Source organism: Phalaenopsis equestris, unplaced genomic scaffold, assembly GCF_001263595.1.
Source record: "Phalaenopsis equestris unplaced genomic scaffold, ASM126359v1 Scaffold001325, whole genome shotgun sequence".
NCBI classification, from domain to species: Eukaryota; Viridiplantae; Streptophyta; class Magnoliopsida; order Asparagales; family Orchidaceae; genus Phalaenopsis; species Phalaenopsis equestris.
In genome coordinates this window covers 295,695-322,934 of record NW_018165764.1, presented here as the reverse complement: position 1 = coordinate 322,934, position 27,240 = coordinate 295,695, and the positions used below count along the sequence as shown (strand labels likewise).

The window sequence follows — 27,240 nt, the reverse complement described above, 5'->3', positions numbered from 1 at the left end:
TATTTTTTTTTAAGTAGAAAACATGCATAAATGTATGACACTAAACTGGCAAAATGAAACTTCAGTTGGATATCTAAATACATAAAAACTGTATGGTATGCATGTAAATTTCCATATATATATCATAATATATCATAAAAAAATTAGCAGATCATTAAAATAAAAATTGATAGTTAATTAGTGCCAGTTACTCATGAAGCTGCCCCATTTTTTTTGTTAGCACATCCAACAACTACGATCAACTCAAACATTTGTCAGTTACTTTTATAAATCAGAATTTCAGTCAAACAAATCATGAACGGTAAGCCAATATTGCTGAAATTATACACACTACCTCTTTCTAAACAACGGCCGCAATCAATGATTATTAATCATCAACTTAAGCCCATAAATATGCATTTGAGAACAAAAAAAAAATGTTCTTCTTTCGCAAGCAAAAGGACCTTCTCATATCTCACCAAATCTTACATAGAATCTGTGTTAGCTGCTCCCCTCCTCTGATTGACTGACTCCATGAGCAAATATCTGCAGAAACTTCTCACCAAACAGATTACTGAATTCAAGATAACTAGAAGCTTTAAAACTGTGAGTTTGCTGAAGTAGAAGCCATCAGATTTTTCTCATAAACTGTGAAGATTGCAAAGCCAACTAATCACTACTTGTGAGAAATTGGAACACTCATACTGGCTACATTGCTTGAATTCATGCTTGCAGTCATTAGCATATGCCGGAATTCATCTAAGCTTATCTTTCCATCCCTATCCATATCAGCCTCTTCCAATAACGTTTCAGTAGAACCTTTCATTCCTATGTACTGTAAGAAAAAGAGTTTTATGAGGTTTCAAACAATAACAAAATGGATTTTAGTCTCTCAGAGGAAGAGAAGTACCATTTGAAGTTCTTCTGATGAGATGTATCCATCTTTGTCAATATCAAACTTCTCGAAGGCGGCTTTCGAACACTGTTGCCACTTCTCCGAGTCGTGTTCTTCCAATTGATGCACGTGCAGAGCGGCCGCAACAAATTCCGAGAAATCAACCAAGCCATCCGTGTTGCTATCAATCTGCAACACAAATCACAATAATCAGAAAGAATATGCATAACGATAGGTTCTTGGGACATTATATTAATTTTTTATTGGTAAACTTTGTACTGATTCCTTGGGATGTAGAATTAGTAAGAAATGTGTTGAGGATTGAAGAATAGGATGGGAGTTGCAGAAATTAGGATGCTTACAGCTTCAAGAATTTCTAGAACACGAGGCTCCATCAATGACCAAGGAATATCTTTAGCAAGAGCCTGCATTGTTGCACGATGATGAAAATGATTTGTATAGTAACACAGATAAGTTGAGATGACACTGAAAAACTCGAACTAAGGCAATTTCCACTTTATCGACCATTTTTTATTTCAACTGGACATACTTAGTAAAGGGATATATGTGAAAGGAATGATAACAACAATTTTATCCTTGCAAAAGGAAAAAAAAAAAAAAGATTTTTCCATGGGGTCTTTAATGAATGCTATTCTCAAAAACACGGTTGAAAATCAATCGAAACAACTTTTTCAAATTGATTTTGGTTGTCACGGAAATGAATATTTGGCTTTTATTTATAGCGCTACCATAATGGAATAAAAATCAGCTCGATGGCGTGCAAAACAAGTTGTACAGCAACTAAAAATAAAAATCAAACACTTCGGGCAGTAAGCTAAGCAGTCCAAAGATAATCTCAAACAATAACGTAAATAGTAGTTACACAAAAATAATTGGTAAAGATGAATCATTGGTAATATAAAATTTGACATACAAGGCAATATTTATCACTGTAATGTTAACATAAATTATGCAAGAAAAGCAGACAAGTAAATGATGTGTGGCCATGGCTAAAATATCAGAGGAAAAGTGAATAAAGACCATATCGTTGATAAACAATGTATTTTAAGACATCAAAGCATTTTCGTACAGAATGCGAATTGCACCCATTGAAAACTTACCTGTCTCATTTCTTCGAGGCTGATTGCACCATTTTTATCAATATCAATAGCGTCAAATTGATCTCGAAGATCAGCGAGCTCTTCTGAGTTGAGAGTGCTAGCCAATGCCTGGAGATGAAATTGTATGAATGCTAGGTTTTGTACAAATTCAATGAGAAAGATCAATTGCAATATTACCCGAAGAGCAAATTGCTTAAAACGCCCGAATTTCACGAACTGGCGCATATTGGACAACACAGATATGTCTAACGGAATTTCTGATGCAAGCCCCCCTTCCCTTACCCATGGATGTGCTGAAAGAACAAAAAAACAGGAATCAGAGTCAATCACGCGCACACACACACAAAGAAATTAGAGTTAACCCAAATCATAACGGAAACACAAATATTATTTCTGAATCCCAAACATGTTACGAACACAATACAGGAAAGCAAGAAATAGTTGACAATATATATATATATATATATAATATATATATATATATATATATATGACAACGTAAACAATAAGAGGAGTCTGTGGGGGACGATGAGCACTGAGGCTGCTAGATGGCGGTTGGTGGCTGAGTAAAGAGGGCTGTGGCTTGTAGAGAGGTGGCATGAGGGATTGAAAGCCTCTGAAACAGCAAGACAGCTTGGGTCGGCAGTCAAAACAGCAGCCGGTTGTTGTTTGGGGCTGCTGGAAAGAATGAAAACTGCAAAACGAAGGCATTGCGTGCTGCAGTAGCGAAGGTGGAGGTCTGGGACGATGAGGGCAGCGAGGACGAGGTAGGATAAGGTGATTGGGGGCAGTTGGAACTGCAGAAAACAGTAGATCCTTGCTGTTCTGGGCGGTGGCAGCAAGTGTGGCGATGGTAATGACGTCGAACAGTAGCTGGAGAGGTGTAGGAACGTCGTTGGAGACTGGATTGGCAGTTGCGATGAAGGCCGTAGAGGTGGGGCTACTGTCTAAGAAGTAGGATAGCAGTTGGGAGGATGGATGGAGAGATAAATATCTCAGCAAGGTCGAGCTATAGCCGAAGCATCACTCAGACCCGTGGAGATGATCACCACCTTAGACAAGAGGCAGCCAAAGCACTACATTGATGTCGGATACAACTCTCAAGAGGGAAAATACTTGAACAAAACTGAATTCAGATTTCATAAAACAGACTCCTAACTCAAAGCACAACTTTTTCTATTTATAAAGAAACATAACCTATCTTAGGAAACATTTAAAATAAGGAGAATAAAAATCAGATTTCAGATTTTGGGAAAGGCTTTTAAAATAGGAAATGAGAAAAAAAAAATCATATTTTAGGAAATGTCTTTTTTTTTTAAATAAGAAGGGAGATTAAAATTAGATCTCATATGTTAGAAAATGATTTAAATTTAGAAAGTGCTTAAGAAGGAATGTGAGAAAAGAAAAGGAGGACATCAGCCAATAAGGGAAGAGGAAGGAGTGGTGGCAACCCCCCTTCCCTTGAAGACCGGTCGGTCCTCTCCCGAGCCCTGCTTCAGTCTCCAGGGATTGGGGGAGCTTTGACCTCATCTGTCAAAGCTTAGGGTCCCTTGTCTTTAATCATGGCAGCACCTGGATCCCACTGTCGACTGTACTGTCTCCCCAAATATTTGCAAACACACCATCTCGGTTCAATCTCCTGGAACTGAAATCTCTTGCTTGGTGGTGGCAATGGTGGTGAACCGATAGTCACTAAGACCAATCCTGCTACTCTGTGGGTGAGGCCTTTTGTCTCTTTGGGCTTTACCGAGGGTAGTAGATTGAGGTTTTCATTGTCTTTGGTGAAGGAATACGTGTTTCGGAATCCATCGTGTTGAGTCTTCCAGTCACAATGCCATGGTCTTCCTAGCAAAAGGTGGCAAACATCCATGGGAATCACATCATACTATAACCTGGTCCTGTAGCTGATTCCCTATTGAAAACCCTACTAGGCTTTGTCGGTCAATGTTGATCTTGTTTTTCTTCTTCAGCCACATCAGTGAATATGTTTGGGAATGTCTCTGAGCAATGAGTCCCAATTTCTCTACCATTTAGATGGAAGCCACCTTCTTGCCGCTACCCCCATCGATGATAAGGTTGCATACCTTTCCGTTCACTGTGAGACGGGTGTGGAGAACGTTGTGGCGAAGCCACAGCAGATCCCCCAAATCCTCAGCCTGCAGAATCTGTTGAATCACAAGTGCTTCTCCCACCTCTGGTGGAAGTTGACTCCTCACACAGTTCCTCAGCTTCTTGCTCCTCGCTAACCTCTTCTACGACACCCTGCTCAATGAATGTTACAACTCCGCTTGTCGGGCAGCTGGAGGTTATGTGCACAATTTTGTGGCATCTAAAGCATTTTCTGAAAAGCACTGTAGTCGCCTTCTTCTTGCTGGTGGTGGCTTTATTCTTGTCCGAACCAAATTCCTCAACTTTTTGAGGCGTGTTCCTGCTGCTGTCTCTAACTGTGAGTGGCTGTCTGGCTGTTGGTGGTTGACTGCTCTACTTATGCTGCCTCTCCACTTTCAATGCAAGTGTCTGGACATCCCCCAACATCCAGTACAACTGGAGCTGCACCGCATTGTTAATACTAGGCTTCAAGCCCACAAACTATTTGGCTACCGTATTCTCCTCTGGCTCTGTCAGGTTGCACTTCAGTTGTAAGTGGTCGAATTGAGTTATGTACTCCTTTGAAAGGTCTCTCTGTTGTAGATTGAGAAGTTTCAAAAACATGTTCTGGCGGTAATAAGAGGGAAGATAATTCTTCTGCGTGGAAGATCTTCTCCCACCTAGTAATCTTTTTGTTGCCTTCTCACTTTCTCTGTCATTGTATGTTCTCCTATCATAGGGAGACACTTTTCTTCAATTTGGTAGCAACTAAATTGACTCGCCTCTCTTCGGGCACCTCTTTGTATTCGAAGATCAGCTCAACTTCCTCTAGCCATTCAATAAATTCCTCCAGATCCATGCTCCCCTTAAACTCGGGCAAATCTACTTTGATCCCATAGTTTTGGTGCCCTTCAAATCTACTTCGATACACATCTCTTCTCAAAAGTGTTCCTGTGGAAGGGACACAGGTATCCCTCTTCAGGCCTCATCTAATATTGGATCCCGAAACACCGCGTCCTATCTTCTTCATCATTGAAATTATCCCTATGGAAGGGATTCAGATCCTCTTTTCTTTCTCTTCTTTGACTCTCCAAGTCTTGGTAGACGGTAACTTCCTCCCGTGTCATTTCTTCAATCTCCGCAATTCTTTGTTAGAGGCGATACAGTTTTCGTTGTATCTCTTCCCGGGTAGGCTTAGGCATATTTCTCCTTGGTGGCATGTTTGACGGTTTAGGATCTATGAAATGAAAAAAAAAAGGAACAAAAAAAGAAAAAAATAAAAGAAAGAAAAAAAAAATTGGTGTGCTGGATTGGGTAGGGGCGGATGCTAAAAACCCTAAGATGGAACTAGGGTTGGGCTAGCTCTGATACGAAATGAGATTGGAGTTAAAGAACAATAGAAATACAAATATTATCTTAGAATTTCAAATATATCACAAAAACGATACAGGAAAGTAGGAAATAGACGACAAACAAACATGACAATATAAACAATAAAAGGCATCCTTGGGGGACCACGAGGATTTTGGCTGTTGGACTGCGGTTAGTGGCAGAGGAAAGAGAGCTGCAACTGTAGGGAGGTGGCAGAGGAAAGAGGGTTACAGCTGTAGGGAGGTGGCAGGAGGGATGGGCAGCCGCTGGAACAGTAAGACAGCTGGGGCGGCAAGTCAAAACAACAGTCGATTGTTGTTTAGGGCTGCTGAACAGCAAAAAACAACAAAGCAAAGGCGTTGCAAGCTTCAACTGCGAAGGTGGACGGTTGAGACAATGAGCAATGCAAGTACGAGGGAGGACAAGGTGATGGGGGGTGGCTGGAAACGTAGAAAACAGTAGATCCTTGCTGTTCTGGGAGGTGGAAACAAGGGTGGAGGTGGTAACGGTGTCGATCCGTAATTGGAGAGGTGCAAGAACGTCATCGGGGGCTTTATTGGAGTCTGCAGTGAAGACCGGAGAGGTGGGACTGCTGTGGAAGAAGTAAGACAGCAGCCGAGAGGATGGACAGAGAGATAAATATTTCCGTGGGTCGAGCTACAGCCGTATTACCACCCGGACTTGTGGTGAGCGCCCGACTATCTCGGTGGGGTCGAGCTACAACTTAGCATCACCCGGACATGTGAAGACGATCATCATCTCGAACAAAGGACAGTCGGAGCACTACTTTGATGTCAAAAATAGCTCTCATATTTTAGAAAATGGCTTTTATTAAAATAAAGCATAATAAAATCAGATCTCATATTTTAAGAAAGGATTTAAATGCATGCATGCATGCATACATACATACATACATGCATACATCCATACATGCATCCATCCATCCATCCATCCATCCATCCATCCATGCATACATGCATACATACATCTAAGCATACATCCATGCATGCATATATACATACATACACAATAGATGTATGTATCTCTATACATATATATATATATATATATTTTTTTTTTTTTCTTAAAGGAATGGTCGGAGGCTATTATATGAGCTCTGGTCATCCCTTTTATGCCTAAAAATTCGAGTACCACACCCTACACTCGAGCCGAATCGAACCCCAGACCGGAAGGGACTTACATTTGACAAGCAGATGCCCGACCAACAGATCTGAGTACGCCGCTCATGTATCTCTATACATGTAAGTGTGTGTGTGTGTGTGTGTGTGTGTGTGTGTGTATAATATATATATATGTTCCGTCAACCGTGGCTTGTTGGCAGAGCAGTTTCTCTGAAAGTCGTAAGTCCCCTCAGGTCACAGGTTTGAATCCCTCTCTAGCCAGTTTGCCAGTAAAGAGGGCGGTCCTCGAATTGTTAGACACATGAGGGTGGCTGGGGGCTCGTATAATAGCCTCTTAAATGTTTGTGTGTGTGTGTGTGTGTGTGTGTGTGTGTGTGTGTGTGTGTGTGTGTGTGTGTATAAAGAAAGGTATTTAAAAATACCATTCTCATATGTGCTATTCGTTACCAAAGAAATCAAACCCAGGTCAAAAAGAACTTATGCCTCAAACACTCTACCAACTTGTCACCCGATATACCTAAAATATATAGTGTTTTTATACACATTTTATACATATTTTTGAGATATTGCGCTTTAATAAAATATATTTGTGTGTTTTTCTTGGAGCTACAATCAAATGGATGAAAAATGCTCAAAGGAGTGAAAAATGGTAAAATTTGGAGCAAAAGTGAAGAAATATGCAAAAATGAACTAGGGCTTCTAAGCGCCCAGTCTGACGCCTAAGCGCCAGAGGCTCCTCACCTAAGCGCCAGGTACCCCGCGCTTAAGCGTCAAAAGTATTTACTTGATGATTTATTTAATTAGAGCGGATTTTTGAAGAGGTGTTTGAAGTAACTTTTGATAAAAACGTGGAAAATAGCTTATGGACACAAAAATTCATTCAATTGGTTTATGAGGAGTCAATTTCTAGAAGATTCATTGAATAGAAACACATTTTTGAAGAGATACCAAGACACCCCTTGGATTTTTATAAGAAAAGACTTAGATTTTCCAAGAAAGAGGCCAGCCATCCATCAAACTTTACAGCTCATCGCCACCGCCGCCGCCCATCGTCATCGCCGGCGGCGACCACTTTGGCGACCCCTTTTACTTTATTTTATTTTGAGTGTTAGTTTGTATTGTGTGAGAGAGAAGAGAATTCAAAGGTCTTCAAGACATTTGGTGGAGATAATTTGAGATAAGTGTTTATCGTTGTGTCTACACATGGTTTTAATTTAGATTTCTTGTTTATTTGCATGATTTCTACTTTTAAACTAATGTGTGGTTGTGTTGAATTCTAAGTAGTTTTCTTTATCTTTTTTCTTAAAATGATAAGTGATTAAATATTTAAAAGTAAGTTGTGTGAAGTATCAGACTTCTATTGTTGGAAGAAGTTTTGATAATTAAAACCTTGCACTTCATTTACTTTTTGATTTGACCAATTAAGATGTTAATACCTGTTGTGAGAAAATGTAAGATACGAGATGGTATTGTCTCATTCAACAAATGATTGGAATTACATTTTAATTTCATGAATGAGAATGTAGTTCATGGGGTTGAGTGCATATAAATAAGAAAATAAATTTTTAAAGAGTGTAAAATTAGAGGACTTTAGAGTGACAGACTAAAGACCCCAATTTGATTTATAGTTTTAGGTTTTGATACGAGATGCTAGCCCCTAGATGAAAGGAGAAGAGATAACTCTAGAGTGAGAGCTAGTATCTTCCCTGTCTAGCCGGTCGTCAAGACTATTCAAACTATAGATTAACCAATGTTTTTTATAGCATCTCTAGTAAGGGTAAAAAATATTATTGCTCCTATTTGACACAACACATTTAACATACTTCCACAACATAAGTCCTATATTTATCATTGATTTATGATAAGAAAAAAGATATTTTATTATATTGTCTTCATCTTGCAAGTATTTTAGTTAAGTTAATTAGTTGCTTACTTTATTTTTAATTATCAAAAATTATAAAAAGAAATTGAACTTTCATTCCTATTTTAGCATCGTAAGTTTGAGTAAGAATGTATTGTTATCTAAAATTGTTATCTAAAATTGTATTGTTATCTAAAATTAATCCTCCCTGTGGGATCGATATTCGAGACTTAATAAAAAAGTTCTATATTACTTAATAACGATACATATACTTAGGTAGTATCCCATATTAAAATATTATAATTACATTCTTATTTGCTTCACAGTGAAAAATTTACCTATCTTTTGCTTTGGATCAAGTTTTTGGCTTTGTTGTAAATTAATAATATCTATTAAGGAAATTAATCGCATACATCTCATTTTACATCTATATATATAGAAAATTGGGATCATCACCCTAGGCCCATGTTTTTTTTTCTTTTAAATGAATGGTCAAAGGTTATTAGATGAGCCCCAGCTACTCTTAATGTGCCAAACAATTCGAGCACCGACCTCGTAATGCAACTATCGCAGAAGTGGAAACAAACCCTTGACCTCAGGGGACTTAAAAAGACAGGGTACGTAGCACGTATATATACATATATATATGTATGCGTATGTATGTGTGTGTGTGTGTGTGTTGTGTGTGTGTGTGTGTGGGTGTGCGTGTGTGTGTGTGTGTGTGTGTGGGTGTGCGTGTGTGTGTGTGTGTGTGTGTGGGTGTGCGTGTGTGCGTGTGTGGGTGTGTGGGTGTGCATGTGTGTGTGTGTGTGTTAAAGGGCGGTATTTGAAAATACCGCTCCCCATATGAACTAGCAGTCTCCACAGGGATCGAACCGGAGTCAAAGGGGACTTACGACTGACTACACAGCTATCTACCACCACCCTAGGCCCGCGCGCGCTCTCACACGCACACAAACGTGTGAGTGTGTGTGTATGTGTCTATATATATATATAGCTATGTATATGTCTATGTATATACATATATATATTTTATTGAAAAGAAATGGCCAGAGTCTTTTAGACGAGCCCCGATCACTCCTAATATGCCTAAACATTTGAGGATCAACCTTTATGTCAAGGGAATTTACAACTGACATCGCATATGCTAATCAACAAGTAGAGAATTATGCACATCATGTTATGATTTTTTGGACAAGTTTTATATTGGGTGTCGACTACCTAACGCAAGCCTTCACTTTGCACATCCGGGTTTGCACATCCGGGCTTGAGACTGGCAATGAAAGTGTTAAAAAATTAAAAATAATTCTTTTCATTTTAATTTTTAGATTAAAGATTTCTTTATAATGTGTGTGTGTGTGTATATATATATATATATATTTGAAAAGAAATGGGCAGAGGTTATTAGACGAGCCCCAACTACTCTTAATGTGCTATATATATATATTGTTGCAAACAAAAGTATAATCTTTCCTGTTGGCAACAAAAGTATAATCTTTGTTAATGATGCCTAGACAATTACAAGGAAAAAAGAAAGAAGAAGAGGGGAACACCAAGTTAATACCTAGCATAAGATACACCCAATAAGTCCTCACGCAAAACTAATTTCAAATAAAGATAAGGATTACATCAAATGCATTTGGCTCCATTTCTAGCAAGCCGATCAGCCCCTTTGTTGCCTTCACGATTAATGTGTCCAATGAACTAAGAGGTGATGCATATAGCAAGTAATCCTATTCTTGATAATTGATAAGGACCACTACGTTTCAAAGTTGCCCTTTAAAATCTCCATAAGTATCAATGAGCTCATCTCACAAATAATATACTCAATGCATTTCAACAGCAATCTTAAGAGCAAACAACACAGCACATGTTTCCGCCTTCAAGCAGGCATAAGCAACATAAGTTGACCGGGAATACACCAAACATAAGCCACTTTGATTAACGAAAACACCCCCAGCACCAGCACCTTCAATGCTCCAACTACCATCAGTTTTGGCCTTAATCCAGTGATCATTAGCTCTCTTCAATATGACTAGCTGTAATTTATGCTTTCTTGAGCTCTTAATAGACAATTTTAACTTATGCAGCACCTCATCGATCCCAGTAAGGAAAATTGCAGTCTGCTTCCCAAACATCAATACCTTAGTAATATAAGCAAGGATATTATGCACAACCACCCTAATATCTGTCAGATTATCTTCATGTTTGGACTCATTCCTCGCCATCCAAATGAACCATAATGTGATGAATGGTATCATATTTGGTAAATGTATGTATGTCATTCTGCGTTTTGTGTTGTCAATTGTGCCTGCATTGATCAACATCAGAGCAACCATCTTGCTTGCATTCAATATCAAACAAGTGACTAATACTTTTCCATATCTGTACAGTATAGTCACAACGAAAAAAAATGTGGTTAAAAGAGTCTTCATCCTTCTTGCACAAAAAACATCAAGAAGAGATTCTTAAGCCATTTAGTTTCAGGATATCATCAATAGGAAGAAGTCTATAAAGAAACCTCCAAGAGAAGAAGGCCATAGATGGAGACAGGCATCCATTCCAGATAAGCATGCCCCACTTCACCTCAGGAAGCTGTGTAATCTTCTTAGCAAAGGTTTGAACAATGGAACAATTCTGAGGTGACTTAATAAAATACTGTCCTTAGCAAAGGTCATGAAAGCTAAGACCCCCAGCCTCAATTGGTTTACACATCCTCTTCCAACTAGTCCAATGAATATTATGAGAGAAACCTGACCTAAGAAACTTAATGAATAATCTCTCCAACTGAATTTGTGTATTTTTCTCATCTTCAATACATGTAGAGTGTAGAGCAGTATTCTGAAGTAGTCAAATGCTAGTATGAAAATGGTAGGAGATAATGGAACTCCTGTTTTATGCCCCTTTGAGTTTTTACAAAACCACAAATAGACCCATTAATCAGCATCATGCACTAGTTGCAATTCGACCATCTTTCAATTAATTGGCAAAACCCATAATCAAAACCTCTAGCTTTGAAAACAGAAATAATATAACTCCACTCAATGGTATCATAGGCCTTCCTTATATCAAGCTTTAACATCATGTTTCCCCCTCTATATTTCTTATCCAAATCAGTGATCAATTCTTGGCACAACAAATATTTTCCACAATATTTCTTTCTTTGGTAAATGTTGATTGGTTGGGAGTTATTAGATAAGGCGAATAAGGTTGTAACCGATTGACAATGATTTTCTTGATAGCCTTAGATACCACTGAAGTAAGGCTGACGGGGCAAAAGCGATTCCAGTTCTCTTTATCATTGTTTTTAGGCATGAGTATGATGGAGAAAGCATAAAGTATTTATAAGGGTCAACGCCCAAAAAGAAAGCCTGAATTGCTTTAATAGCTGTTTCCTTTAAAATCTGCCAACATGATTTACAAAATTCCGAAGTAAACCCATCTGCTCCAGATGTTTTGTTTCTGTCAATGGAGTTAATTGCATTCCAAACTTCCAACACATAAGGAACCTCCGTCAGTTTTAAGTCCTTGGTAAAGTTTCTACAATCTTCAAACCGAGAACAATCAATCACAGGGCACACAGATTCATGCTTAGAAAAGAGTTTTTGGAAGTAATCCACCCCACTTTGTTATATTGCTGATAAGTTTTCAAGCCATACCCTCCTCTCTTCCTTGACTCTCAATATATTATTTCTAATACTTCTAGCTTTAAGACAGGCATGGTAGAATTTAGTATTCCTGTCCATATCATTGAAAATGGTTGAAGCAGCTTTTTGTTTTAAGAAATCCTCTTCTCACTTAATAACTTTCAGTATATCGGCTTGTGCTTTGAGCAACTCCTGCTCACAGTGTTCCTGGACCCCATCCTCAGCAATTTGTAATTCTAACCTTCTGACTCTCTCTTCAGCATCAGCAACAAGTTGATGAACATTTTCAAACTCTTGTTTGTTCCAGCTCTGCAGTTTGCTGGCTATACCTTTGAGTAATTGCCATAAGTTAATCCAATGGTTATTCGAGTAGCTAGTCTTCCACACCTCCTTCACACACTTCATAAAACTGCATGGTTGATCCAAGTATTGAGGAATATGAATGAAGTGGATATGGGTTTGGGAATTGCAGATAGAGATAGTAGCAATGGACTATGATCAGAACATGTACGCGGTTAATGTAGCACTTCAAAAGCAGAAAAATTATCTAGCCAAATTTGATTAGCTAGAATTCTATCTAGCCTTTCCAACATATTCCCCCTTCTCCAAGTAAATTCAGGTCCATTAAAACCCAAGTCAAACAATCCAGCTCCCTCAATAGCATCATTGAACTCATTAATGAGTGACTGATTACTGTTTGCAAACCATATTAAAGTCCCCACCAATACACCTGAATCTGTTGGCATTATATCCAATTTCCTTCATAGAGCTCCACAGTTCCCTTCTAGCTTCCAAGATGCAACCAGCATAAACAAATACAACCCAACCCGAAATGCCTTCAAACTCACTTCAACATGCAAAAAATGAGAATGATCCACTAACAATATGAGATTGATCCCTTTTCTCCAAAATAGCCTATATATGTATGTATATATGCATATCTATGTATGTATGTATGTATCTACATTTGTATGTACATATCTATGTATGTATGAATACATGTATGCATATTTATGTGTGTATCTATCTCTATATGCATGTATGCATGTATGTATAGATCTCTATATGCATGTATGCATGATATATATATATATATATATATATATATAGATAGATATATATATGCGTGTGTGTGTGTGTGCAGCGGGCTCCGCTAGGTTTCACACGATCGCGATTCCCGGCGTGATTCCTCGATTTCTCACATTCTCTCCATCTCCTGAGACGATGCTTTCACACTCTCGCAGACGTGCTCCTATTGACGACGCTTGTCTCTGTACTCGATGACGTCTCACCTGCTCTCGACGAGGCTCTTTGCTCTCATACTCGATGACCCTACAGTCGACGGCTCGCGTCTTCTCTCACCCGCAATCGACGGCTCTCGGCGCTAACCTCTCACCCGCAGTCGACGACTCACAATTGTACTGCCTCGGAAGTTAGCTTAAATATTTCCAACAGTTGGCCTAGCTGCTCTGGAGATGACATCGACGTTCCGTTCCTATGTCACTACACTTGCCGGCGACTTTCCTATTCCTACTCGTGCTCCTCTTTTAAATTCAGAAATTGGTTTTCGTATAGGTAAATCCTGCAATGTACCACAATCATTTCACGAGGCTCTTGAAGGTGGTGGCAATCACACCATTATTAAAAAACTGAGAAAAAAATAGGAAGTCTGCTCTTATTCTCACAGAGATTGAAACCAGTACTCTTGTATCCTCATGGCGTTTTGCTCTAGTAGGAAAATTTATTTATGGTCACCCAAAACTTGAGATCATTCGAAAAGAATTTGATGCTATGAAGCTGTTGGACAGTTGGAATGTTTATTTACCTGACGGTCGACACATACTGATTCAGTTGTTTCACAATGTCGATTACACTCGCATTTTTTCTTGGAAAGTTATCAAGATCGACAACCGTTATATGAGAATTCTGAAATGGACTATTGGTTTTGATCCAAAAGTGGAGTCCCCTATTATTCTAGTTTGGATAAAGTTTCCGAGGTTAAAATTACATATGTTCAACTTGGAAATTCTCAACTTCTTAGCAACTGCTTACGGTAAGCCTCTCAAACTGCTTACGGTAAGCCAACTGCTTACGGTAAGCCTCTCAAGGTTGATAGTCATACGCTTGCTGTCACCAGACCCTCTGCGGCTTATGTGTTAGTTGAAAGAGATATCAGAAAGAGATATCGCAACCAGCTCCGGATGAGATATGGATTGAAACCACTCACAACCGGCATTGGCAAAAGGTTGAAATAGAACCACACCCATCTTATTGCTTTCATTGCAGTATGTTTGACCACAACTCTATTATTTGTTATCGTTCGCATCCTCATCTAAGGCCGGATATAATTAAAGATCAGTCACCTATCATTCCTGTTGAGAAAATGTAATCTGATCCTCTTTCCAACACCGCAGTTTCTGACGAAGAACATCATACTACAGCTACAGATCCAGTTGTGCTTATACCTCCCACTGTCATTGAAGAAGACTCACATACATGTCAAGACACACGAGAGTGCTCCTTTGATCCAATAACAGATCAACCGGTACAACATGTAGTTGCTTCTAATGTTCAACAACCTGCACATCTCCAACACACTTTAAACCAAGATCAGGTGAGTCAATCTTTGGATGAAGAATGACAGGTCTACTCCAGGAGGAAGAAGAAGAATGGAGGCCGACTCCAGCTCGGAAACATATTGGATGATAGATTGGTTACCATTGGAAATGACAATCATCTTAACAACTTATTAGCTTGCTCCTTCCCTAGAACTAGAGGCAGAGATAAGACCAAATTGGATCGCTCTCTAGCCACCTGATATTTTATATTTTGGCATTTTTAGGCTTTTTCTTTAAGTCTCTAATGTATTTTTCTGTATTTTCTAGTTTTGGAATCATTTGTGGTTTTTGTGTGGGCATATATATATATATACACACACACATACATCTTGAGCGCTCTTGGGTGGCAAGTTAACAGGCAACTGCGTTGTCAGTCGTCCTCTAACCCAGGTTCGATCCCTACAGGGACAGATAGCATATATGAGGAGTGGCATTCTCAAATACCACTCTTTAAAATATATATATAGCTTTATGTTTTCAAGTATGTACATTTATGTGGACGAGTTATGTTTCATATAATTGTATGGTATGTTTTGAAAACTTTGTTTTAAATTATTACTAGCAGTCTTAAGAGGGTATAGCAGGTTTCCTTCCATCCAACTTTCTATTCCCGTCATACTCCAACTTCTTCCAGACTTCCACAGACCCCTCAACTTTGACTCGAATTTGTATAGTTTAGATTATCGTTACTGGCTATCCTTCTTACAAGGTTCAAACTCTATATATTATACATGTTAGCCTACATTCATTATGAATGTGGTGTGCATGTGTTAATGGGGGTGAATTTCCATTTCTTTTAAAAGGTTGAACAAAACCAAAATAAAGTATTTTCATAGAAATTCCAAACTAAATACATACACAGAGCCTGCGCAGCAGTCAACCTAGCACGAGGATCTTTCACCAGTAGCTTCTTAACAAAATCCTTGGCACTGTTGCTTATAGTAGGCCATGGCTTCCGATGAAAATCCGGTTTCTTTTTTAAGACCTACAGCCCAACAACAAATAGTAATGTTACCGTAAATAATAGGAACGAAATGTGACTGACGAGAGTAATATATAATTTACATAAAATAATAGCTGAAATCCTACCACAAAATTGAAGAATTATCAAAGATATGCAAAGGCTTTGACTCCATTCCAGACAAAAAAGATAAGAAAGGATGCTTGCTTTTTCAGTTGAAGCCATCAAGTACTGAAGTACACAAATACAAACATCAACGAAATTTGAAAACAATAACAGCAATGAGAAATGATTTCTTTTCCCAAACCCAGAATTGTCTGGAGCCTCAGCTTTAAATCATTTTTTCCTAAGGCTAATTCAAGTGAAATTGAAACACAAACAAGAAATGCAGTTTTTATTGCTTTGACATTTCACTGAATGTAATCATAAATTATGAAGTTGCCGTACAGGTATCCTCATTTGTATGAAAAGGTTTTTAAATCAATTATAATCAAATCAATCAAGCTTTTTCATGCCATCCATCCAATGAAGAATCGTCAAGCACATAGCTCAAAGATTTTAGTCCTTGGCGGTGGAGTTTGAGGGTCTCAAGTGTGAAAACAAGGTGAGGCTTATCGCTCAGAATCCTAAAACTACATGTAAGGTTAGAAACAAGGGGGTAGAGTGTAATGCAACATTTCCAGATCCACCCACGGGTCATCTCCTTAAAGTTTAGGCCAATTTTTTATGCTACATGACTAGCCCTGGCTGATCCTAGCCTGACTAGGTTGGGCTAAGCAGTATGTCTGATTCCAGTACTAGGACATTTTTCACCGGTATTGATCAACATATTGAACAAGAGTCCCAACTGCCAGGGGTCTCGTCCTGTATTTCTCCAATGCAGAATACTACACAGTGCTTCATTCCTACTCCGTCCAAGATTGTTGCCCGGTTTTGGTAGACTGCAACTTGTCTCCTCACAATAACCACACATCAGCCCATCTAATCGTTCTATGGGTCCTTAAAATATCAAGCCGTGCCTAGAAATAGGCCTACTCTAGTTTAATTCGAGATCACTAAGACGTTCATATTTTTGTGAGTCTTAGAATTTTCTACTTTCTTTGTGCAGGGCATTTATATACATACAATCCAATTCCTATGAATTTTCACATCTAACACCTAAGCTTTACTTTTTATACTTATAACACCCAAATCTTTTGCATCACATAAAAATACCACAATTTCAACTCTTAAAAATAGAAATGAACATTTTCATGCATTAGTAAATATCTAAAGATGTAAACTAAAGTTTAGGTGTTTAATAGGTAAATAAATAGGAATTGGGTGGTATGTATGTAAAGCTTCATTGTGCTTGTGGCATTTACATACATGCCTCCAGATTATTATGACTTTACATATCTATGAGCCATACAAGCAATAACATGACCTTAGCCTAATGTATTGAATTTCCACCATTCAAACACACACACACACAACTGTACTGTTGTTTTAGTCGTGTGTTTACAGGATAAATTTGGATCCAACATTATTGAATATAAAATAGTTAAAAATAGACTTGCATGATTTAGACAAGTACAATAAACGCTGAAAGTACACACCCATTAGATAGGTATATAAATTAGTGTACAACAAGGAAGCAAAGAGTAGATCTAAAGGCAACATTGAATAGAAGTTGTTCAAATGATTTTCAAATAATAACTTTTAAACCTCAGACATCATTTAAATTTCACAGGAACTAATGAAAATTTTGGTTTCGTAAAGCCAGCCCCAAAAAGTTGAAATAAGGTTAATGATGACGATGATGAATGTAATATGTAACTTCAAGCCTAAAAGCCAAAATCTGTTAAGATATCAGAGCTGAACAAACTAGAAATTTTCCACAATGTTACCTCTTTAAAAATTCCATCCTCTGTTCTATCCCAAAATGGGCGCCTCCCACAGAGCAAAATATAAGTAATCACACCTATGCTCCATACATCAGACTCTGGACCAGACTTCCGTTTCAGTACTTCAGGAGCAACATAGTAAGCACTGCCAACAATATCATGGAACTTTTTTCCTGAAGTAAACAGAAAATAAAATATAACAAACAAACTGTCATCATTTGTAATATTTGAAATTTAGCTTTAAGAGAATAACAAATGCATAAAGGGAGTGATATAATCTAAGATATTCTAAACCTAACCTGGCTTTATAAAATCTGAAAGACCAAAATCTGTTGCTGTAAGTGGTGAATCCTCTTTGGTCGACTTGAAAAGGAAGTTCTGCAAATTAGATCAATATAACTCAGTAAACTGTGATCCAAGTACATCAACGGCTCCAACAAAATAACTCAGCAACTATATTTTATAATTTGACCTCGGGCTTCATGTCTCTATGCACCAAACCATGCAAATGACACTGAGCCGCAACCTTAAGCATCTGACGGACAACTATTGCTGCATCTCTTTCAGAATAACGGTTGTATTTTCTGCAGAAATAACAGTAAGTTAAAGGTTGCTCCATGGCAATATTTAAAAGCAAATTAGAGACGAGTTAGTTGAGGAGCTATCATTGTCTTGATCAAATCTTGTACTTTATATAGACAATAAATTACACAAGATAATTCTCCAACTACGGTCAACATACAATTTAACTCAAAATCGTGGTTTATCACATTGCTAAGTTTGAAATGGCTTAGCAACAGCAATAATCTTGCCCGTGTGAAATATTTGCTTCATTATCATGACAAAAATTCACACGCGCACACACACACACTATATATATATATATATATATATATCAACATAACTAAAACAACAGAAATCTAATCAGCCTTACTTGGCCAAAATCCGATCCAACAGTTCACCACCCTGACATAATCTGATTTCAAATGGAGAAAAGAAAAAGCTCATCAACGCCATGTACAAATTAATAGAATAAGGGATTACAAGCAGTATGCAACATAAACTAAACAATCTCAAGAAACAAAGTATGCAACATAAACTAAACAGCCTGTCTGTATTTAAAAGTACAGTACAAAGAAAAAATTAGCACTTCACCAAATAAAAGAAACTTTTTAAACTTACATTCCAAACAATTGAGGTTTTCTATGCAAATATAAGTGAGCTAAATACAGGTTCCAGAAGGAGATTCAAATAACAGACCACATGGCCGGCTCAATAAGCAAAAAAAAATGAAAAAACAAAATGTAACTGGTTTTACCTAACAACAAAAGTATTCTTATGAAGGAGACTTTACAATAAGAAGAAAACATTCTATTTAGTTCAAGATAATTTTAGAACAATTGCCCTGCAAAGGAGTTGTTTGGTTGAGTAAATTTATGGTATACTGTAATTTTTTTTTGCAGGGATTTGAAAAAATTATGTGGTAGGCATAAAGATTTACAGATAAAATGTAACTTATAAAAGAATTTTAAGTATACAACATAGTTCATTTCGGCTGAATTCAGAATTCGGACAATTTGGCTGAATTTGAATTACATAAAATGATATCGGCAAGCCGTCGGGCCAAGCCCCTGCTCGCCGGTCGCTGTTGCCCATCATCGACCGTCGTCCCAGCCGCAGTCCGCCCGTAGTCCTAGCCACAGTCCGCCCCACCCACCAAGCCGCCTACCAGTCCACAAACAGCCGCTCGATACCACCCGCCGCTGGCCGCCCGTAGTCACAATTGCAACCACTGACAGTTGGTCACGCCGCCAACTAACCCATTGCTGCCAGCAGCCTGCCAGCCCCCCCACCGCAGCCGAATAAAAAAATATATTTTAAAATATATTATTTTCAATTTAATTCAGACCAAACAAAAAAATATAAAATCCTACGTTTATTTTATCGCGAACTAAAGAGCTTGAAAGTATTTCAAATACATTTCAATTACAGTACTCTACAAACCTTGACATTGCATTTGCAGCAAACCAAATATCCCCTAAAAAAAACATATAAAATGTTTGATCATCTGTATATAATAAAGAAACAACTACGAATAGTTTCTACATGCTTGAAAACAAACCACTGTCCTTTTAGAGGAACCCATGAAGAATGCTTAGGGATAAAATGAACAGAAAGAGACAAAACAAACGTTTTAATATTAAAAAAAAATTAAAAAAAGTAGTAAAAGGTTTAATGAGTTATATCGACACAACAACAAAGAAAAAGAGTTTTAATGAATTATCTAACTATCCATGAACTTGGAACAAAAATGACAGAGATTTCAAGCTTTGTATTAATTTATACAGAAGAGACAGTAATCATAACAGCATGTCTTTTAACGTAGCAATAGCTGATCAAAACTTACTCCATAACAATATACACATAATCATCATCTTCAAACGCATTGTAAAAGTGGACAACATTCTCATGACCTCTCAAGGCTTCCAGTATTTTTACTTCGCGTTTAACATCCTCAACAGCGACAGAAAAAATCATCTGCAACAACAAGAAAACAGATATAAGTAAGAACACAAGAACTGATCAGCTTAGTACATTTGATTTAGTCATTGCATTCTAATTTGGAAGTCAATATTTATCATCATCATCATTTGACTTATCCTATGTATTTTGGGACAGTATATGAGTCTCCTTCACTGTTCATTTCTGTTTGGGTGCTACATGAATGCTCAATTGGGACAGCTTTTTCATTACTTTTGTTGTAGAAAATCCAGCAGAAAAAAGTAATATTTCATTGCATTAAAAGATTGTACAGTTATTTTCATATTTTTCCCAAAATTTATTTTAGAAAAGTTGGTTTTGGGAAAGCAAAATAAAAAATTGTAGTTGAGAAAATAGTTTCTAAAAGGTGTTGACAACAAACATAAACAAATCATGTGCAAACCTAAACAAAAACTAACTGTTCCCATCATTTTGTACGAGTTTATTTTTTTTTATTTATTTTTACTTTTTTTATTTTATTGCATAATTTCTACTCATGCTATTTATTTCTACAATTTTATTTTGTAATATTTTTCAGATAATTCTATCTACAACACTTATTAGTTCATCTTTAGCCCTAATATCCATTTTTTACTTTATCTTCATTAGATGTTATGTTAATTGGCTCTTTAATGTAATCATTTCTCATTTAAGGGTTATTTAGTTTGCTGAAAAAAGAATACAATGTAATTGAAATGTAGAGTAACTGAAATACTTTGAAGTTGTTTGGTTTGGTAAAAAGTAAATGAAGAAATAAACTTTTTGTGTTTGGTTTGAAGAAAAATGAAATCAGTGTAAATCATGTTAGGCGATCACAGCAACAATGACTAGTGCCGGCGACACCTATGATGGGTGGTGGGTGGCAAAGGCAAGCAGCGGTTGCAGAGGCAGTGTGGGTGGAGGCGGCAACGACGACAAGTGGCAAGCGAGTGATGGTGGCCATGACAGCAATTTTGAAGAAATCTAATAAATTCAAAATATAAAAATTTTGAATTACAAGGTAAATTCTAAATTAACAAAAAAATTTTATTGCATTTCATTTTCATCCAACCAAACAGCAGAATTATGAAAATCTCTGCATTGGGTTAACTTTACACTGCTAACGCAAGAAACAAAACAACCTCTTAGCATTTTCTAATTTTATAATTCTAACTAAACAACCTCACATTATAGTAAAACAGACGATTTCTAGCAAGCTAATCAGAGAAAACATTTTGCAGGAATTACAAGCAGAATGTTGCCATTAATTTGTAAGAATTTTTGACAAAAATTAAGCTGAAAGTTTGCCATAATTCTGTTCATATTTTCTTATCCCAAACCCTACTTCCCCATTCAGTTATCTGCCAAATTTTGGCCCCAATTTACCTCCTTTTACCCTCCCTTTCACTCTGCTTAGCTCAATCAACCAATTCGTTCGATTTTTTGGCTGATTTTTTGGATGCTTCCATACATTTTAAACTAAATCTCCTTTTCTACCTCCTCCAAATTTTATAAGGTTTCATCCAGTAGCATTTTTTTTGGCAAAGAAAGTTATTGTTGTAATTAATAAAGAATTTGCAATTTTTGTATTTTATTTAAATTGCATGTTTCTAATAAAAATTCTAGATTTTTTTTTTTGGTTAGAAGTAGCTTTTATTACATTGATCAATAAATTTTTCAATAGATATATAACTTATTTGTAGATTCATGTAAGATCTGTCAAGTAAGATTCTTATTTTTTAAGTTAGATTAAAATTTTGTATTTTTTCATTTACATGTATATTTATTTTTTTTAATTTGAATTTATTTATGCTTATATGTGATTGGAGTTTTTATATGTTATGAATAGATTTAGGATCTAAGAGTTCAAATTTTTACGTTTAAGTTAAAAGTTAGTAAATTTTATTTTCATATTAAAAATGCTGATGAAAATTTGATTTTAGATGCTACCATAATAGCAAAATTTAGAGAATATGCCCACTAGTTATTTTCTTTAAGAAATACGCCTAAAATTTTGTTTTCGATACAAATATTCCGCTTTTAATATCCTCGATATTTAACCAAAAATTGGAACCCTTGCCAATAATCAGGCAACATATTGATCATATGGGCTCGTTGACTTTTTATCTTCCCAAAACTTTCTCAGTTTATAATACGCATGTTTGATTTGTGGTAATGCTTCATGGAGCCAATCTCTCTTTATTCATCATTTGTGAAGATTAATAATATTATTCTTGGATATATTTAATATTGAATACGATCCTCACACTCTAGATCCTAAACCCAAAATATTAGTAGATACAAACCTAGAAAATAAATAACGATAAAATAATAAACAAGCTATCTTCAAACCTTCTTTGAAAAATGATTGAACATAAATCAATTATAGTAAAAAATAAATAGAGTATGGTTCAGTCATTATTGAATCATTATTCAAGGATGCCTCGATTATAATTTAATCATTGTAAACACTCGTAATCGACTATGTCGTAGTTATTTTGTTGTAGTTGTGTTGTATTTATTATGTTGTCGAATAAAACCTAGTATGATATGCAAAATTGAGCTGTAAATATTGTGAAATTATGTTATAACCATTTTCAAACTATGATAAAATCTTGCTTTTAGCTTATCACTGAATGAACAGTCGGCCTTCTATAGCTATTGAAAATGAGACCCCAAAAGAGATGTGATCGGGGCATCATTCTAGAGAATATGAGCACATAAGAGTGTTTTGGTGTCCAACATACAACCACGTGCAGAATGATAAACTAGACCCGTGAGCACAGAAAGCAATCTTCATCGACTTCAAGCGAGAGTCAAGTGTTTCAAACTTTATGATCAAGTAGAGAAGAAGATTGTCAATAGTTCACCAGCGAACATGCTCAAAAACCAGTCCATCAGTTCACCTACTGTAGGAGTTTGGTGAACATCCAAGCTTAAGATTGATTACCCATTCAAACATTTTGAAAAACTACAAAAGGCTTGATCCCCTCGGGAGAGAGGGGTACGTAGACAACTATCTCGATGCAACCGTTATCGTGTTGGAGCTCATTTTGATCCTCTTTCACTGATTTGAAAGTGAGTGATGCAGTAAAGATTGTTATGGAAAGTATTAAAATCTAATTGTCGTAAATTAAAAAATGTGTATATTAGGAAGAATAATATTAGGTGACATGACTTGGGGAGATCTAATTATACAATGATTGTATATTGTGAAACCCAATTTGAGGAGATTTAATTACTTATTTGAAATATTCTTAGGGCGTATACCCTAATCCTCTCTTATTTATACGAAGGAATATGATGAATTTGAGTGTGTTGAGTCGAAACCCTAATTCAATTAATTTTTTCTTTTATGCCACCTGTTGATGGTGAAATAACCTCTCCCCATGGATGTAGGCAGATTTCTGCTAAACCATTTAAATCGCATCGTGTTTGGTTATTTGTTTGTTTGTTGTGCGAATTTATTTTCTACATTATTTTACACAACAAAGAAGATCAACTACAGGGCCTAATAAAATAAAATTTTCAGCTGCAAAATATAATTGTTTTATTGACCTTTAATGCCGAAAACGTTGTTGCCACCAAAGCAATCAAAGAAGTTATCTAGCTATCTGAGCCTAGTACAGATCAAGATTATTTGGCAACAGGAATATCAGCTAAATAAATTTATGGTTCCTTAACTTTACCAATCAACGTGGACGATGTTATATTGGTTCATAAAAGGATACCTAACTGAAAGTTAGTTTAGTTGTTTAGCTGTTAGAACCTTTAAGTGATACGACAGCATATTATTCTGTTGTAGTTTCTTATATTATTGTTTTATTATTCATTATAAATAGCTAGGTTGCTGATCGAAGAAAGTTCTCTTGTAAAACACAAAGCAAGCGGAAGAAATTGATTAAAGATAAAATGAAGTATTGCTCTTTGATCCTGTATTTCTCCGGCATGAAGGTATTTCTTCTATTTATAATTAGTGATTTAAAGAAGCGGCAATGCAAGTTGTTTTGCTTCCCTTTTGCTTCCTGTTACCATCCACGAATCTTCAAAAATGATTAGCAGATTTCTGCTACAAATCGTTTACTCTTTCGTAATTCGATTGGTTCCTTTTATTTCATCAGTGTTGAGGACTATCTGCACTATTATATGGCTGTTTGACTTAAAGATAAAACAGTAATTAACGGAAAGCCAGATCACTTTTCAACTAACATTATCAGCTTTTTCAGCCCAGAAAGAGAAATCACAAGAATTTTCTTACTACGATAATTCTAGAAAATTAAGAAAAAAATTGTAAAAGAAGTGTAGAATTGTCCAATAACTATCAAGCAAGATAATCTTTCTCTGTTAAAACTGCGCTTTCAAATCACTTCAGTAAAAACCACAAAAAAAAAGAATAATCCAAAACAGAGCTACAAAAAGAATGCAATCTACCTTATTCCGGTTGATCCTCTTAACGGCGACTTGATCCCCATTAATCCTGTCAACGGCGACGAACGTATATCCGAAGTGCCCGTGACCCAGCAGCCTTCCGATTGTATATTTATCAGCGAAATCCCGATTAAATCCGAAGTCCGTCCTCTTCCCGCATGGAACAGGCTTGATTCCCGCCTTCCTTCCCCTCTTTTTCTCCCTCTGCCTCTCATGCGGCTTCTCTCGCCGGCACCTGTTACCCTCATTTTTGCTGGAGCTGGACGCGTTGGTGCTTCCAAATCCGGTCACCCTTTCGGCCCAAATTGAGAGGCAGAGCCCCATCCCTCCCCTTCGGAGAGATGAATGTTTATTACAGCTGCGTTATGCTTCCTTCCAAATAAGAAGAAAGAAAAGGCGAAGGAGATTGAAGGAAGAAGAGAAGATAGCAGGATCAGCCATTTCGAAAAGCGAGAGGTGGATGAAAGGGAGAGGTGGTCAAAGGAGGGGGAAATTAAAGCATCGTTGTTTTCTATTTCCGATCATTTCTCGCTAGGCAACGAGAAGGGGGAGAAATTCAAGAAGAATGAGAATGAGAAGCGACAGGGAACGAGAGAAATGGAAAAGCCAATAAAGAAATCAATTTCTTACGAAACCGCCGAATGGCTTTCCTGCAAAGATTTGGATCCACCACGCGCGGAGGTTTGTTGGAATTTGCTCTGGTTTTTTTTCCCTTCGCTGCGCGCGTTCGGTCGTCGTCTTTAGTTTTATTCTTATTCTGAATGGTAACGGTTGCCTTGGATTTGGCGAGTGGCGGCAGAAGGAGAGACAGATGGCTAAGCCGGCTTGGCCCCACCACCCGTTTAGAAATAGGGGTAAACAATGTTATTTACATATATGCCATCTAAACTTATTTACATATCTTAGATCCAAATTTAAAAAAAAAATTAATCAATTCTAAATTTGTGCATTTAAAGATCCAAATTTAAACATTGAAACCATTTTCCCATTTATTTAGTTAAGTTTAAAAATAATTAAAATTATATTGATATCTTTTTTTTATTTAAAAATATAAAATATATTTGATGTGTTTTAATATTTAAAGATAAGTAGTTTCTAAATTAAAGTTAAGTCTCATATATATGTCATTAAATGTTTCCCAACTCCTATTTGTTTGGTTGAATGTAATCATAAACCAAATCATATGTAGAGGGTACTAATGATAGTAATAATAGTTTCATCATTCACATTTTTTTTTATACGCAAATGCAAATTTGATATGCATGACCTCCCTCTTTGAAGGTATTTCATGGCTCCACATTTACACATGATATATAGCTTCACTTCGTCGGCGCCAAAAATGTTTGTTATCGTCATTGTTCTAACATTTTGGACGATTGGCGTCGTCAGTTCTTACTTTATTGTCGTTGTTATGGAGTCACCAATTTGTTACCTGTTATACTACCTTTTTACCGGACCAATCTTCAACATGAAGATTAAAGGATCAGGGTAAATAATAACAGGAGCAAATATATGTGGAAACTTCCATGAAGATAAACACCTGCATCTTTAAAATATATGTTGGAAATACTTTCAAGATATGATTGCAGATGAATCCTTATGAAAATTGATAATAAGAGAAATCAAATTTATTCTAGAGTTCTCTTCTTCCTATAAGAGCAAGCCCTATAGTTAATTATATCTTAAATGACAAAAATTATTTAAGAAAACTCCTGATTAAGGTTAAATAAATGTTCTCAATAAGATATCTGAATTTGACTTTGAAGATAGTAGAATCTTAAAAATTCTAACTATCCTATAGGTTGATATTCAGTTAGATTTCATCCTTGGTTCCCAATCTTCTGTACTTGTCTCTGCAAAGTATGTAGCAACGATTAATTTGAATAAACCTGCAAAGGAAAGTTAGTACATATTTATATTTTGGTTTATAGATTAGTTTGTTGAATTTTTAATACTTAGACAAACTGGTCAAGATGTCTATGACTCCGTCGTCCTGAAGTTGTCAGGATATTCAAAGTATGAATAATGATTAAACCAGGACCGGAAGAATCTTGTTAGCAACCACAGATTACATCGTCCAAGAGATCTTCGTAGATCTGAACACTGGTTGTGTTCAGTGATCTTTGTTCATTAGAGTTCAATTTAAGTTTTAGTATCTTATTCGAATTTTAGGGGTTGGAAAATTTTAGGTTGCTTACGATTTATTAGCCGATTAAATTTTTGTCATTTTTGTTATTTATTTTTGTTTGGGATTACCCGACCAGGATCCTATGGTTCCGTCATCTCAGGTCATTAAGTTTGTGGTTTGATTAGTCACGAATGACTGGAAGATATTTTATTAGCAACCATGACTCAGCCAAAAGTATTCCTTGAATGAGGTAAAATGTGCTATATTTCTCATATTGAGAAACCCTATATAACCCTCAAATACTTGACGTGAGAATTTATCTTTAGAATAATTCAAGTTAAGTTGAATTAATCTAAGGAAAGATTTTTTTATGTGATCCAATTTTCACTCTCAAGTTCTACTGAACTTACTTGAGTATATTAAGATTGACCCAAACTAATTTAGGTTAGTTTAGAGAAATTCAAGTTCAAACAACTTAGGCGAAAGCTTAATTTAAACGTAAATTTTCTTTAAATCTGAATCATATTTGAATCAATTCTAGACTCAAAGTTCATTTTGAACTTAAAATGCTCATTATGGATAACTAGAGTTCATC

The 27,240-nt window shown here is 36.5% G+C and overlaps 1 protein-coding gene across 1 annotated transcript; it reads right to left on the bottom strand.

The window, feature by feature from the left end:
* Positions 1-238: 238 nt before the first annotated feature.
* On the bottom strand, positions 239-25,273 carry LOC110034010 (calcium-dependent protein kinase 18-like). The gene is made up of 12 exons (XM_020738236.1): positions 24,521-25,273; positions 19,977-20,107; positions 18,504-18,545; positions 18,042-18,153; positions 17,869-17,947; positions 17,573-17,742; positions 15,581-15,707; positions 2,173-2,288; positions 1,996-2,103; positions 1,237-1,299; positions 890-1,063; positions 239-814 (listed from the first exon to the last, which is right to left on the bottom strand). Exons 1-12 carry the CDS (start codon positions 24,839-24,841, stop codon positions 656-658), a joined length of 1,602 nt encoding a protein of 533 aa, XP_020593895.1. The 5' UTR covers positions 24,842-25,273; the 3' UTR covers positions 239-655.
* Positions 25,274-27,240: the final 1,967 nt, after the last annotated feature.